Source organism: Poecile atricapillus, chromosome 3 (genome assembly GCF_030490865.1).
Source record: "Poecile atricapillus isolate bPoeAtr1 chromosome 3, bPoeAtr1.hap1, whole genome shotgun sequence".
Taxonomy (NCBI): Eukaryota; Metazoa; Chordata; class Aves; order Passeriformes; family Paridae; genus Poecile; species Poecile atricapillus.
Window position 1 is genome coordinate 78,879,696 of NC_081251.1, and position 16,508 is coordinate 78,896,203.

At 36.1% G+C, this 16,508-nt stretch overlaps 1 protein-coding gene and 1 long non-coding RNA gene across 4 annotated transcripts in view; one reads left to right on the forward strand and one right to left on the reverse strand.

The window, feature by feature from the left end:
- BIRC6 (baculoviral IAP repeat containing 6) overlaps positions 1 to 16,508 on the reverse strand; it is a 174,208-nt gene that overhangs the window by 42,068 nt on the left and 115,632 nt on the right. For all 3 annotated transcript variants that reach the window (XM_058834201.1, XM_058834202.1, XM_058834203.1), the window contains 3 exons: positions 14,061 to 14,278; positions 11,588 to 11,752; positions 9,703 to 9,871 (listed from right to left, as the gene is read on the reverse strand). In XM_058834201.1, the coding sequence (XP_058690184.1) occupies positions 9,703 to 9,871; positions 11,588 to 11,752; positions 14,061 to 14,278 (552 nt within the window). The remainder of the gene's footprint in view (positions 1 to 9,702; positions 9,872 to 11,587; positions 11,753 to 14,060; positions 14,279 to 16,508) is intronic.
- LOC131576979 (uncharacterized) lies at positions 112 to 2,481 on the forward strand. Its single transcript, XR_009277124.1, has 2 exons — positions 112 to 604; positions 1,720 to 2,481. It is a non-coding gene; the product is annotated as an uncharacterized LOC131576979 (long non-coding RNA).

Genomic DNA, 16,508 nt, shown 5'->3' on the forward strand with positions numbered 1-16,508 from the left:
GAATGCAGGTGTGTGACAGCATTCACACTACTGCCAGCAAAGCAGACCTCTTTTCATCCTTTTTCAGGCTGGACTAAAATTACATAGTGTGACTGCATGTAGTTCGCTGCATTTGGAATTACAGCATGTCAACGTGAGAAAGCCTCTTCAGACGGCTGCCACAAAGAGTAAATCAAAGGCTGGGTGTCTCTGAAGTCTTAATAAATAACTAAGTGTAACTGAATAAAACCAGGAGCTGTTTGTATTTTTTTTAAGACAAAACAGAACAGCGTGCATTTCGTTGCTCTGCATCAGCTAAGGAAAAAAACCCTCAATTTTAATAAGAATTAGTCAACAGTGAGGATCATTATGAGAAACAGCTTTACTGTTTTTTCGACTACACTTGCTTTAGAGGATTACTGAGAAAGAACACCAGTCATTTGGAAGATTCTGCAACGTTATTATCCTTACCAATAAACTTCTTCATCAAGAAACTGTTCGTGCTCCTATCTGGTCTGTCTGAGAGAGGAGAGCAGCCCCTTCATGAAGATAAAAGCCTGGCTTGCCACTGAATCGACAAGTAAGAAGCATGTCTGATGACATTTTATTCCTGATGCAATGTAGGGTAAGAAATACCTTTTTTTTTTAACCTTCCTGTAAGATATGCTCTGAGCTGATGACATTAATTAGACTTACAGCAGAAATACGTTTATCTCTAATGATTAAAAGCATTTGCCAAGAGAGAAAGATGCTATTGCACTATAAAATGATTGTATATCTTCTGTAAATTGGAGTGATCTGAACTAGTAGAAATCCCCATCAAATTTCTGATCAATAAAGCTAAAACAGCATAGCAGATTACATACAAGATCAACATCCCAGTCACCAATGAATATAATTTTACAGGGAATATGTTTCTAGAGGATATTTGACTGTAAATTAAGAGTGCAAGAGCAGCTAAGTAATAGAAAAGACCTGTCAACCTCACTTCTGCAACCAAAAAAAGACAACAAATCATACATGGATCTGTAAATGTCTACTTCAATTCTCATATTGCATAGAATGTTGCTACTATAAAAGTACTACCATCCTGTGGCATACTGCAATAATCAGCATATACAACAACCACCTCTATATTTGCAGAGACAGACATTTTCTGTTAAATGTTTACTGTTGCACAGATGTCCAAAAGCTGATCCATTAAACATGAAAAAGGATAAGATTTCACTTGCAATTGCCTACTTGGGGCTCACTGGTGAAAAACAACTGTGATACTGTATCAAGGAGGCATATTTTCCATGTTTGAAAACAGCAGGCATGAGTATTTTCAACTGTTTTTGTTATGTGGCAGTTAAATATTTAAGAAAAGCAGAAAATGCATATAACCTGCCCAGGCATTTCAGACTATTTGACAATGCTCACATACCTGCTTTCACCAGTTTCATCTTTTATAAGGAAACAAATTAGCTGGCTAAAGATAAATTTTAAATGTCTTTTGTAATAAAGCATATTAAACTGGCTTGAAGCACTGAGCTATTTTTCACTCCTTTCAAATCTGTACCTACAGAACATTTATTTTTAACATGGACATGTTCATACAAAAAGAAAGCAAAAGACAAATGCAACTTAATAAACACAGCATTAAGAAATGTTGTATGAAGAACTAAAGAACTGGTTTAGAAAATATCAAAGCTTGCATGTTTGTCAGACCAGATTTACCATTTGCTTTCTTTTTTCTAGCTAGCTGCCAGAATACTGGTGAAGGTATTTGCAGGAAAAATGGGGACCTCTGCCATCACAACACTGGAAGATGTAAAAAGGCAAGAGGAGAAAGAGGAAAAAGAAGAATCTATTTTAGCACTGCTTGGGATTATTGGAACTGTGCTCAATTTATTTGTTATTGTTTTTGTGTACATCTACACTACACTTTGATGACATTTTTGAAAATCAATTGTACAGCACAAAGTGCAAAGACCTGCAATGGTAAGGATGATTTCTAAATTTAAAGCAAAAAACCCACCATTCTCTGGAAAGAGTGTCAAAAACATTCCAGAGTGAAGTGTCTGGCTAAGGGTGCTGCAGCAATGACTGCAAAGTGCACCTAAGAGCCCAGCTAGGGTGCTAAATTACGTAAATGAAGGCAGACCAAATACAACCTCTCGTTGGTAACAGATGAAATCTGAATAGCAGGATCAGAGATGGCCCTGCTTTATTGCCAGCAAACATGCAAGACAGAAATCTAGGCAAACACTGAAAATAACCAGAACATAGAAAGGGACAAACTAAATATATAACTAACTATTAGCAAGTCCCATGCTTTCTACGGTTTTGTGCAGTATGTCTCTTCATAGCTGAGATCACAAAACAGGCAAAAGGGTATTTTATTTTTAGTCCACCATAATTTAGGCTTATAACTTACACTAATGTATAATAAGTGTGGAAACAGGAACACTGTTATACTAGAAGTTGTAATATTATAAATAAAATTTTAACTATTGACTATATTCTGCAGCATTTTTGTTAGTCTTGTGAAAAGCTGAAAGAGATTAGATTTTCTTGCCTTTACTGAATTTGTATTTAAAATCATCATGCTATACTGACAATGTGCTTTTCTAATTAAAAATACTTTAAAGTGGTGTGAAAAAATAAAGAATAATTTTAGTACTTCTTTTAAGACATATTAATAATTCCAATGACACGCTAATACATATTCTCTAAATGAAAATAATCTAAAAATTACATTTTCTATATCACCATTTTTAGAATGTGTTTAACAGAAGCCAAACACATGTTTTCACCTCAATGCTTTTTTTTCAAGTAAAACATACCATGCAAGGAGTCGCAGTGTTGCATGGAAAACAGGTTTAACCTTTGTCCAGAAGACTGTACTCTCCCTTTCTGGACCAGGTCTTGAAGAAATTTTTCCTTTTTGCACTGTCTATGATTGAGGCCCAAAATTGCAACTCTTAAGCATACTTTATAGAACATACCATTTGGCTACTGAAATTAGTGAAACTAATTCCACATATGTAATTAAATCTACATATGCCTTTAAACTAGATCCAAAGCTGCAGACAGTCTGAGACCATAGAAGTTTTTGTATACATGAATGTATCTCACACGTACCTTATAACGAAAATTACTTTTGAGAATTTAGGATTAAAAGCTCATTAAACAAATAACATTAAAAAAGTAAAAAGAAACTTATTTTAATAAATACTTTTCTTACTATTACCTCTGCCAAAGAGGAACAGCAGAGCAGCTGCATTTCTGAATTATCGGCTCCGTTTCTTCTAGGCTACAAAACTACATCCTGTATGTCCATAAAATGACATGTGAAGAAATACATCCCTTATATAGGTGATAGTTTATTAGCATATAGAATTTGGTAATTGCTAAACCAACTGAGTCTTTGGAAGTCACCTTAAAACCAGTGCATGCATAGAATAAAGTCAGGGACCTAGAAGAGGATGAATTTGGAAATGTTATTTCAGTCAATTGAAGAAACACACTGTAACACTGATTGATGGACAAATGAGGTGAGAGACGGTATGTTCTGGTTTTGCAACTCTGAGTCAATACTGGCTCAACTAGAAGAAATGATGAACAGAGCTGAGGCTGCACTGGAAGCACATGCAGACAAAAAAATTTATTTACTAGCCACAGTCTTCAGCAAGTCTCTATTAAATGTATACTTCTTTTCAGTATATGAAGCACCAAAGCATTCTGTAAAACTAAGCTACATTCTAGAGGAATTATGCAGGTTACTAATGTTTATTTAAGACTACAGAACAGATATTACCATTATTAATTTTTTCAATGTACTTCTTATATGTACATACTTATGGATATTATTGCATTTAATTTCATAATACCAGGATATTTGAGATGGGTCTCTGAAATGAAAGATTACAAGAACCTGAAAAGTGAAATTCAGGTAGAAATTACCGCTGTTTATTTTGACCCTGAAATTATTTAAAACTTGTCAATTCTGTGAAATAAATAAACAGTCTTATTTCGTATCATTTCAGTGCATAGCTCTTTCCTTGAAATCATTATTCAACTATCATATCAGCATTACAGTAAAATACTGCACCTTTTTTTTTCTGTAAGTTCTTCAAAAAAGACAAAAGGCAATCCCAAAATTACAACCACATGTGGAAAAGGGTCAGCATGATTCTTTTACCAATGAATGAGCTCATTAACATTAATGAGGGCTAAGGAGAATCTTTAATTTCAGTAATTATATGGTGTCTATCTAAACTGCCACTGTACTTCTGATTTCATTTATAGCAAAGGCTTTGACCCTTAGAGGGAAGTCACAGGGTAACATTATCATTAGATTGCCTCAGCATACAAGCTACATTTTGTTTTAAAACAGCAATCTGATATTCTTTCTCAACAGTTAATACCTGTGGGCTATACTCACGTGGACTTAAGTCTAATTTTAGTTAAATGAGCTCTAATAAACAGCTTTAGTACTTATACATTTAATCTAATATATGCTTAAGAATTTCACCAACAAGGAACAGCTTAATAGCAAGACCTCTCATTATACACAGCAAAAAGTCAACAGTCTAGGGAAATGTGGAGTTGAATGATGTTTCAACCTTTACACTGCAGCAGTACCGTCACACCTTCAGCGATGGATGAATAAGGAGCTCACTGTACCTGCCCCAGAGTACTCAACTTACTCAGTTCAGTGGGACAGGATTACTTGGCAGAAAGTAAAACACCACCATGTAATGCCTTGGGAATAAGTGTAGTTGCTAGAAAAGAAATGCTCCATCCTCAGCAGACCTGCTAGAGTAGTTCACAGTCTGAGGCCTGAACAATATGACTTCAATGGACTCAACTAACAAAGGTACATCAAAAGAGGCAGAAAAAAGAATGCAGAGCATTCACTTTCAACAGATTTGTCCGCAGATTTTGTATTAGATAAAATTCACAGTGAAGTATTTGGCAGCAGGATAAAGTAACACAACATTAATGAATCCACAAGTCCATGATGTGGTAGTACTTGGTAAAATATGAAAGGTGCATTGGAAGCAAATAACAGACTCTCATCAAGTAGAAGATGCTGGTCAGTAAAGACAATCCTTTTAGCAAAGCCCTCCCACAGAAATGCATCATCTCTTCTCAGCAGTCAAACCTAGGGAAGACTAAGCTCATATAACACTGCAAGCTATGCTGACCATCATCGCATGGTGTCTTTGTCCACCAAAGAAGGAAAGGTGCCTAAGAAGGGAGCATGCAAGAAAACCCCAGCTAAAATTACAGTATTAACTGCTTCCTGTAAGCCTGGAAATTCAAACAAGGAGAATTCAAGCAGAATTCTGCAACTTGCTATGAGGTTTTCCAAGGAAAATGTGTTAACAAACCTCTCTTGATATTTGGCTTTAAACAAGTCCAAGTCATCTCACAATTTCCTAGATACTAGTTTAAGTACAAACAGTACAAAATGGTATTTTTTGCCATGAAGAGACTACCTATTATTGTGGTATTGACAAATCTCAACTTCATTTGGCTGCTTACTGTTCAAGTTTATTAGAAAATAGACAGTCCCTTCCCTGCTCTAAAAGACACTTGATTTTCCTTCTGTTTCCTGATTCCTTTCCACTGCCTTGTCTCTAGAAATTTTGTTAGATACAAAGACTGTTATGAATACTGCTTTCTTCTCTCCTATTTGTAAACACTAGCTTGTATTAGTTTCCATAAATCTATCAGTCAAATAACTTTTACTTGTATCAGCAAAATCTTGACCTTCAAGACAGTCACGTATGGTCACACGTTTGCTGGGAACCTCTTGTTGTACAGTACCAATTTTATTGCTGTGCATTTTATTGAAGAAGAAAAGTGTTCACATATTTGAAAGAGTCCCTAAATTCTTTCAAATGAAACATGCTGTGTACAAGACAATAGTTAAAAGGTTTACATGACAATTTTTGGTGTGAAATGTGCATATATGTGTGGTAATGAATACATGCTAGATGTTTCATGACACAGAAGTTAAAAATGACATCAATTTTACAAATGTAAATATGAGTTAAGTCTTAGGAACAAACATAGGTATAATAAAATAATCTCGCCATGTTGCTAAAATAAACTCTTTTCATTTACAAAATGAAAGATAATAAAAGCCATAGTGATGCCATAACAAGAACTGAAAGAAACACCAAAAAAAAATCAAGAAATGTTGAGGATTACAGCAGCTATTGCCCCTTGTGATGAGAGCTATCTTGCATACTAAGGAAAGTTCTTCAAAGACAGATAAACCTTCCTTCTCTACAAGAAAAAAGCAATTATAGAAATTAATTGGTCAGTTCACAATTTTCAAGGACTTCACAATCACCTCACTTTGATGCAGATGAAGCTGCAGAACATATCAGAGCAATCTGGTTTGTACTGATCTGGTTCAAGGTGAGGTTTCTAAAAGATTAAATGTTATGTGAGCAGTGCTTGTCTGATCAATATTCCTTTTATCTATAACTATATAGATAGCAATCTAGTCCATGTATGTTTTGGGCAAATTAAGAAGGATACCAAAATAAACTTAAGCAACAAAAAACCTAGATAGATTTTCAACTCTGATTTACACAGGCCAATCTGCCAAAAGAGCTTTGCAAGCTGGACGTGCCAGACCTGTAGCTAATTGAATATGTGTATGCAAAACACAAAATTCACACCAATAACAGAATACTTACTGTCTTATATTACCACAGAGTTGCCAGCCTACTGGGCAATGCAAGGAAAGAGCATGCCTGCAGCTTCATTGCACATATTTCTTTATCAAAACTTTTTCCCCCCTTAATTTTATGTGTATGGTAGATACACATAGATATGTGAAGATCATTCACATCAACATTGTTGTAATTCTTGGTCATCCAACAATTACAATGAAACCTAAAATCTGGCAGAATACCCTCAGCATAAGAGTAACCTTCAGCTGGTCCCACAAGTACCCATTTAAATCTGACAAAGTTACAGAGCTGCTGAAGATTGCTAATTTCTGTCACCATTGTGCTGGGCACAGCTTGTTCCTGTTTGGGTGCCAGAACCCAGGAACATTCTGCTAGCATTCTATATGCAGTATCCTAATTTCTCAGTCCAGCATGTTACAGAAAGAATGAAGTTACCTGCTTCTTCCACGTAGAAGTACATTTTGACAGCAGAAGCTGCACCAGCCTAAGAATTAGATCCTATACACATGTGCATTACCTTAATGCTGTTCCCTTTCCTACACTCCCTAGGCTCCTGCTCAGCCCTGCTAGACAAGAGACAGCTATTCAAGATAGATAAATTTGCAATTAGATAAAGCTCTACCAGGAAAGACTCAAATCTGTTCTACTACATTGCATTGGCCTTTAAGATTTTAAAAAATAAAAAGAAAATAGTAGTAATAATAAAAAAGTTAGCTCTATGTTTGAAATGTTTGAACTATAAACACATTAAGTGAATTTTTCAGTTCTACAAGCACTGTACCAGAGCCTATGTAACATAGCTTCAGAGCTTCTCAACCTGCCTGTCTTGTGTTATCTGTCTCCTGACACTCAGTGTCAGTGACACCAAGACCCCAGCATAACATGCAACTTGCCTTCATTAATGTGAAAATTATCTGTCTGCCTTTCAATTCAACAGTAATTACTGCACTGGAATTATGCCTTGTTATCACTAAGACAAAGCGTTTTCAGGGATTCCTTCCCAACTAATACTAACAAAGAGAAGACATTTTTTCCAGAAGTCATCCTGTTTGCACATTTCTCTTTCATACTGCTATCCTACTGTGCTTCCAAAGACGAGCTTGACTGATGCAAGCCTGCAGAGTTATTATTTTTTAAATCTGGGAGAACACTGTTAATTATAGTGTTATATAGACTTTTGAACAAGTACAGCAGGAAACGTTCATATTGCTTGGATCAATCAGATTTTTAAAGTTCTAAATTCAATAGAAATAACCCCTTTCTTTGTGAATTTGTAACTGGAAGAGCAGTTTTAATTTTTTTCTATGAAAAGCAAGGTTTTGCTGTGCTTTAATACAGTTTGACTGCTATATTGCTAGCTCTTTCCTAATTGTTAATGCACAGACACACCACCTGCCAACCACAAACAACAGTTCTACAGGGGAAAACATACCTAAAATGAACACATCTCACTGAAACTTTGCCTTTTCTTTAAACTTTGGGAAAACAAAGGGTCCTTGAAAGCCACACTAGTCTGAACTTCTCGCCACCAGCCACGTATCTCACCTCCTTCTATCAGTATCTGACTGTTCTCTCCCAGTTAAAGGTGACTTACATAGACAGACGCATTCTTCTATGGAAAATAGCAAAAAGCAATTTCAGCAGCTGTGATTCATCTGTAACTCAGGACCAACTGCTTCATCCTTTAGATAACATGGCATTTTTGCCAGCCTTTCAATGACTCTTCCTTTTCCTCAACAAAGAAGAGTTTATGAGTATCTGTTAGAGACACTGCTTTACTCTTTTACTTTTATCATTCCCTTGATTGTTTTCCACTGAATTTTCAATTGCAATAATAAGCTTGGTCTATCATTGATTCATTTTCCTCATTGCAATATGTGCAAAACAGAATCAACAAATGCATTGCAAAATTACCATGAGGTGTCAAACTGCAGACTAGTAAGTCAAAGACCTTCCTTTTTTTATTTTTACTATAAGACCCCAGCAGACCTTTTGAACTATTTCCACTCTATCACACACGATTATGTAATGCCCTAGAGTTAGTACAAATTAAAAGAGCCACATTCTTGTTTTAGTCCCAAGTAGCTTTGCAAATACCTCAGACAGGGATGATTTCTCTTCTACCTCTAACATAAAATATATGCTGTAATTCAGGGAGCTATAACATTGTTTCATGAATTCACATCAGCACACCCTCCAAGTGGCATCCAAAGAACTGCAATAATGTGACAAAGACATTTATCAGTTGCTCCAAAAATAGGGCAGGCAAAAAAAGCTCCAAAACCAAATTACTCAGATTTGGAACAACTCCTCCACATACTTAAGGAATAAATCCGTCTTCATAAACAAAGTAACTTAATAAAAATCCAACCTAAGGCTCATCTTCATACTAAAGCCTGTCATCTAGTGAGAACATAAATCACATACCCAGTCTGCTCATTCTGTCATTAGTTCCGCACAGGCATTTGCGTAATTCATACTGCTTCACACCACCTTGTAAAGCGGAAATGGTTTCCCCAGCAAGGTAAAACATACCAGATGAAAACTATCAAAGCATTTCTGTTTTAAAATCATGAGGAGAAATTTGAGGAAATCACAGAAATAATTTGCTTTAAAAAAACCAACAATTTAATTATTCCCATATATTTGAAATATTTTGCAATTCTGGTAAGAGGCTTATTTTCGTATTTCCTGAAGAAAAGAAGCTTCGATTGAAGAATTGCCCTACTGTGCACAACATTCACCAAATTCAGGCATATCTTTCATCAATTTTCTTTAAAATCAACAGCTGAAGAACTAAACTTCAAATTTAAAGAGATATTGCAACAAATGCGAGCATTTCAACAAGATTCTGATGTTTCTATTTTATTTTGTTTTCTAAGGCTCAAGTGAATGTTCCATCAGTAAAATTTTAAACTGGCAAGAGTACTGAAACTACCAGGAACCACCTGTTGTTTCTACAAAAACTGATCTGATAGAAGTTTAGCCAGCTTTGATTTTGAAGGCGGCAAGGACACATTACCTGAGTCGTTGCGGAGGTACGATGACATTGCTGGGATGAGACAAGATTGACTGAGCAGCTCTAGGAGAACGGATGGAAGAGCACTGCTGTTTTGGCCTCTCCCCTCATGGCTTGTTTGTGTCTCTTCATTTGATGTGCTCCCTGCAGGATTTATGTAACTGGCAAGAACCTGAAATACACAAAAATATTTAATCACGATTTATTTCACTCAAAAGAACTCTGACTTTCCGCAAGACAGATGCCCTAACACTTCACTGTTTTTCAAATTCAGTTCTGGTTTTTATTTCAGCAGGCCCAAAGATGTCTCAGAATAATTTCTACACTGTTATTAGATTACTCAAACTTTGGCTAATAATAAAATTAAATAACAATTATAATTCTGAATTATTTCAGGAGATCAATTAATATGAATTTTGACAAACCTGCTGGAGTTACTCAAGGCAAGAGTTTGCCAGCTCAGACAACTGAGACCTGCAGCTGATCAGTCCCTTTCACTTTAGAACACCAAGTACACTAACTAGCAGTAGGACTTCCTTCTTTTCAGCTGCAAATGCTTCAAATATTTTTGTAACTTCCTTTGGGATGGGACTTCATGGTTTACAGATGAAACAGTAAGTTACGGTGAGTGCAACAGTTACCTGAAGGAACAGCTACTCATGAGCATGGCTCTGAGAAAACAAAGAGCAGCCTTCCCCTTGGCAGTGGTGGGAATGGTGTCCCAACTGCAGACCCAGCTGTCCCAGGGGCAGCTGAGGCTGAGTTCACAGGCCCTGACTGTATGTTGTAGATGTAAGCATTTCCATGGGTCTGATTTGTGCAGCTGTACTCTCAAGTAAGTAACTTTGAGGCCTGACAGACTGTAGTGCTTGAAGTCCCAGGGACTCAATTCACATTTTCAGTCTTTTTTCTTTCATTCTCCCTCTTTGTTCTAACCTCCTTACCCATGGTATTTTGCTGCAGCATCTTATTAACATTCCATAAAACAGAATTTCTCTAAACCTTTCTAGAGCAGGGACTAAGGAAAGTCTGCTGTACAACTGACTGACACATTCAGCAAAATGCTACTTCCTTCAACTGCTGAGTGCCCTAAGCAAATGCCTCCTTACTTCATGACTTATCACATTTATAGCTAAACCTCTCCCTGGCAGAATACAGAATACTGCCTGGAAGTTTCGCTGAGAGTAATTTTGGTGATTTTCCTCTTTCTTGAATAGAAAAATGTTTTCAGATTTTATTTATTGTAATTTTGCAGGAGAAATGATGATTGTGCCATGCAATTTATAGTGACTAAAATAACTGAGCATAAAATGGTATCTTCATCAGGGTATGGGCATTTTTAAAATTTCATCTCCTTTGTGCTCTAGCCCCAGCAAGTTAGCTAATGCTTTCGAACTGAGGGTTCTGTGAATTAGACTTTTGATGACTAGATACAATCTCATATTCCCTACATTGATCCAAGATAACAGGGATTGGTTGGAATTCATAATGGACTGAAAAGCCCAATTATGCAGGATCTTCTTCTCCATAGGTATTTGGAAGACATCAGGGTTTTACTAAGATATAGATGTTTTTGGAGAACTACTATTGTCATGTAATTGACATACAAGAGATTTTCTAGTAGGTATGAGAGACAAGGGAAATGCAGTGGAACACCTCCTTGCTCACTTTCTCTTCAGAACTCACACCCAGGTCTTTAATGCTGCAGCCTAGTGACATCTGAAAACAGCCTTGCTCAAAATATGATCTATATAATTTTCCATTAAGACAGTTGTTTGCAAATAGTTTTTTCCCGAAATATTGTAATTACTGTTTGACTGACAAAAGCCCAGCTTCACTGTCCATGCTTTAAGTGCCTCTCATTAACCAAAATTTCATAATTGCACACCTGTAGAAGGCAGGTCACATGCTCTTCTTCTAGCCTTTGCTTAGTCAAAGCTTGTTCAACATCCCATCCTGAAGCTGTAGAGCCTGTTCCAAAGCCTGTACCCTTAGCCCAGTACAACTGCTGCTCTTCTGTTGATGCAGTATTGTGTGTACTTGACACCTGTGGCTAAGTGGAAAAAAAAAAAAAAAGAAAAAAAGAGAAAATCACAATTATTTCATTATTTCATCTTAGTGGTGCTATCTTTAAAAAGCCTTTGTTATGCAAACAAATGTAATCCCAGTTTATTAACTTTATAAAGATATCAGGATCCAGTGAAATTCAAAGCTTTCCAAAGGAAAGACAGCAACATATATGGAGTTCTAGTAAAGGTCAGCAGTAAACTGTTGAAAGTGGTTCTTCAATTTAACCAGTACTGTAAGCCTTTTGTTATTTTCTTTAAGATACTACCACTGCTTTAATGATTTGAGGTATGAAAATGCTGCTTAATCAGTATAATTCTAAACATCACAGCTTTGTATTTATTGCATTTTAGAACTTAGTCAAGTCTAAAAACATAATGAGATGAAGGGGATGGGAGTGGAAATGTTATCAAGAGAATGCAACTGAAACATTAAGATGCTCAAGAATTTGTTGATTTTGAATACATGCTCCAAAATAGCAAGAGAAGTAAGTTACATGTATAGCTCTGACACATGATCTCTGAGTCACTAAAATACACACCACCTCCTCTCTAGGTAAGAGCAAGGAAGTTACTCATCCTTAAAATTTTCTGAGAACACATTTTTCCAACAGTGCTTGTACAGCTTTTAGCAATGGTTTGCCTCAGTGATTTTAGTAATGCAACTCAAATATTACACTGCTTAGCCCTCATGAAGTACTGTGGAAGTATTTACACTAATCTTTTCATTTTAGCAGGTCATTGGTGAAAAGGATGCAGAAAAAACTCTGATAAGCATTTTTTAACTGATGTTTTCCTATTTACATATTTAGCACCCTAAACAAGTGACTTGCTACTTTCATTACACAGTGACAATTAGCTGGAAACCACATCACGCAATATTTGTTTTATGGATCTGAAAAATTTAATTTTCTGTTCACATATTCTTCAGTGACTTTGTTAAAGATTGCTTATGAAAGAAAAGAAGTGATGTATGAACAGATTGCAATGGTAAAAGAAATTATAACCTGTGAAGTATCATACTAACAGTAGTCTGGAATAATCTTTTAACTTTTACATGGGGAATGTAATGTGTCTTGGTGATGAAACAGCTGTGTGGTTATTTTCATGTAGACATTACTCATTACATCACTCATGAACATGTTGTGCCTTTAACACTAGAGAGGACTGTCATGAGCACTGAATTAAAGCACTTAAGGGAGAGCCCGGCCTCAGAAATACAAGCCTCAGTGCAGGCCTGATGGATCTCTAGTTTCAAGTTACCATCTATCACTTGCTGGATATGAATTATGAGAAAACAAGCTATTTAAGGGGTCATGGTAGCACTGAAGCAGAAATAAGAATTAATGGTTGCCCTTTCCATCCAAACATGCAAAAATGCTAAGGTGTTAATGTGTCAGCAGCCTGATACCCCATTAGAAATAGAATCTCTCAGCTTCCCCTTGAATTTGATTAGCCATTAAGGTGAATTATGCTCAGGCACAGCTTCATCTCTTGCTTGCTCAACCCTTCATCAGTATCAGAGCTGCTAAAATACGGACAGCCCTATATTTTGCAGGTACTAATCCATATTCAGCCACCAGGAACTGTTTCATGCAAGCCTCTACCAAAAAAATGCTAAAGAGGGCAAGTATTAATGGTTTTTTTAAACACTTTTACAGACAGTTGGTACATTATACAGAAATGGTAACTTACAGTCCTAAAACCAAAATCAGAATACACATATTCTGAATAGTGGTTGGTATAACACAGGAAATGCCTTGAAAAAATTCAAATTTTGTAGATTAATTTGGGATCTTGAATATTACGGAAAATCTTTAGATCTCACTTAAATTTCAGTACAAAGATTGTAACAAAAATCACTGCATTGATTCATTGATTTTCACAACTCATTTATATTTGTGAAGCGTTTGAAGGGAAATAGTTGGTAACTGGGAGTTTAGATGATGAATGCTAAATAAGGTAATGAGGTCATACTAAGTAATGGGTGTTAAAGAACCACCATTCATTGAGCATTACGCCTCTCCTGACCTGAAAAAGAAGGTCCCGTGAAAGAAACCGATTACACCTTAATGCCTCAAGACAAGCCTTTTTTCTCTGCTTTCATGAAGAGCCTACTTTCATGATTACTATGTTTATTTGCAACATGCAGGGACAATTACCTAATCAAGAACTTCACAATTATTTTTGAAGTCTGCAAAAATTAAGCGACAATGAAAGCAATGAGATTATTTTCTTTTTTATATTAAAACTCTTAGTACTTCTGGGTGGTACAGATTGAGCTGGTAACCTTACCTCTGCCTGGTTGGGACTTGAGTTGGGCACTCTTGGTGCATGGTGGCTCAGGGCAGACAGACAAGCCAGGATAAGATGGATGGCCCCGATCTCCAGCGCCATCCGCCTCAGCAGCACTCCATCGTCAGTCGTCAGCGGGGTCGTGCTGAACAAACTGCGCAACACGTGGAAGGGCAGAGTTGGGAGCACGTTTGCTGAAGGAGACTGCAGGATATGACCTAGGTTGGAGAAGAAAAAGATCAAACCCACATTTTCTTTCAATAGTTCAATATATCCCATTAATCTCTGCAGTAGTTTATAAACATACAGAAATCTACTAAGGACTTAAGCATTCACATTCAGTAAAGCTATCTAATACTATGTTTCTCATCAAATTAAAATTTCATTATGAATAGAGTATAGAAGAAAGAATATTTCTTGATTTTATTAATAGATTTAGTCAAGAACCTAATTTTAAAAATCTGATTTGCCATTTCCAGGGAGAAAACTGGTTCGGACTCATTTTTTTAGATACATATATATTTTTAGTCTTTCCAAATACAGCAAGGTAAAGAGTGTGTGTGATCAGCTAATAGCAGCTCAGCTGACAAGCAGCAGTAGTTTATCATATGTTGGATTCTTTTCAGTATTTGTGTGCCCTAAGTGTGAATTAATGCACTGAAACAAACCAAGTTTCTATTGAAGTTGAATACATGATGAAATACTAATATAATTTTAATTGGATGAGTTGCATCTATGAATTTTGTGCTACAATTACTTAAAATTTTTAACCCCTTTGGCTTATGAGCAAAAATTTTCTTTTAAAAGCCACATTTCAAATAATGGAGTGACCTATTAATGCAACACACTCAGATATGGGAAACTGTCTCAATTTTTTTCCTGTATTTAACAATACATTTCACATTCTTTCTCAGTGCGTACAGAGACAAGTGACAACTGGAGATGCTTCAAACAGTGAAAATACTTTAAAATAGCCAACTCTGTCCAGAAGTTTGCTTTCCATTTTAAATATCTTATTTTCTCCCTCATTCTTAAGAGTTTATCAGCTGTATCATCATCCAAAGATTTAAACAAATATGTCTGTATTTGTGTGTAGATGTATCTACATACACACACACATACACACACATGTGTTAATTCATATCTATCTGATACTCTTTGCAAATGTAGTAACAAGAAGGAATCAAAAGTCCTCTGACTGGCATCTTCATAAATAAAATCAAAAACTTCTGGAAAATAAGCCCATCTGATAGAATTCTATAATTGCAGGCATAGCCAAATCAAATAAGAGAAAATCTAAACATTTGCACATTATTTATCTTTGCAGACAACTCTATCCATGTTTTATTCTACAAGCCATAAATTCATAATTGCAGCTCTTCATATTATGCAAGAAAGTAATGACATGTGTGAAAAGCTGTGTTTCAAACAAAAAAAGAAGACATTAATGATTTATACAGAAAACTAATGTGGATTAATGCTTACAACTGAACCCACATTTTGTAGAGTTGGATTTAGACATTTGGCTTATGGAAAAGAGAAATTGGCTGATTAGTCCAGCTAAAACAAAGGCTATGAGGGAATGTAATTCCTGTCAACAAATACATTGGAGAAAGAAGAGCTATTGGCCACAAACTGCATATGAATAAACACAGGCAGAAAATTAAAACAGCCCCTACCCATCAAGAAAATTATGTTCTGGAATGGTATTCCAGTAGCAGTAGTGGCTGCACACACACAAAAAAAGGAAAGCAACCCAAATTCTGAATGTCTCTTTATTAAAAAAAAAAAAAAAAAAAAAGAGAGAAAAAGGATATAAAAATTGCCTGCAGTAGTAAGGACTGGGAGTATGCTAGCAACTGCATATAGTTCTTCAGTTATTTTCCACTCAAATCAGTTGGGTGTAAGCAGATAGACTGAATTTTTACTGCCCAGTTTATTCTCGTCTACTGTCCTGCACCTAAATACCAGAGAAATAAAAAGATAAGCAGAAGGGAGGGTAAACGAGATTCTTGGTTTTCCAGCTGGTCTTATGAGTTTCCATGCTGCACACCACTCTACAGAATGCTAAATAGAGACTAACTTCTGATGATTGCAGAAAAATCAGCACTCTTTTCAAAGTCATAATCACAGACTCGTGTAGGCTGGAAAAGACCCTTAAGATCATACAGTTCAGCTGTAAACCTGACACTGCTCAAGTACACCACTACATAATAACCAGTAAAAGGAAATGCCTTAAATGTACGAAAACACGCTCTTTCTTCCAGTTTTTTAAAACAGTAAGAAACACAACTATTAGAACTACACGTAGAATTCCAGGCTCATTTGCAAAGACACGGCAAAAAACAAATTTTTCCCTGGCTTGTGTCTATTCTTTGAAGAATATCCCATTTCTCCCTTTGAACTCACACCATCAAGGTAGAGCTTCTGTTCAGGCAATTTAATCAC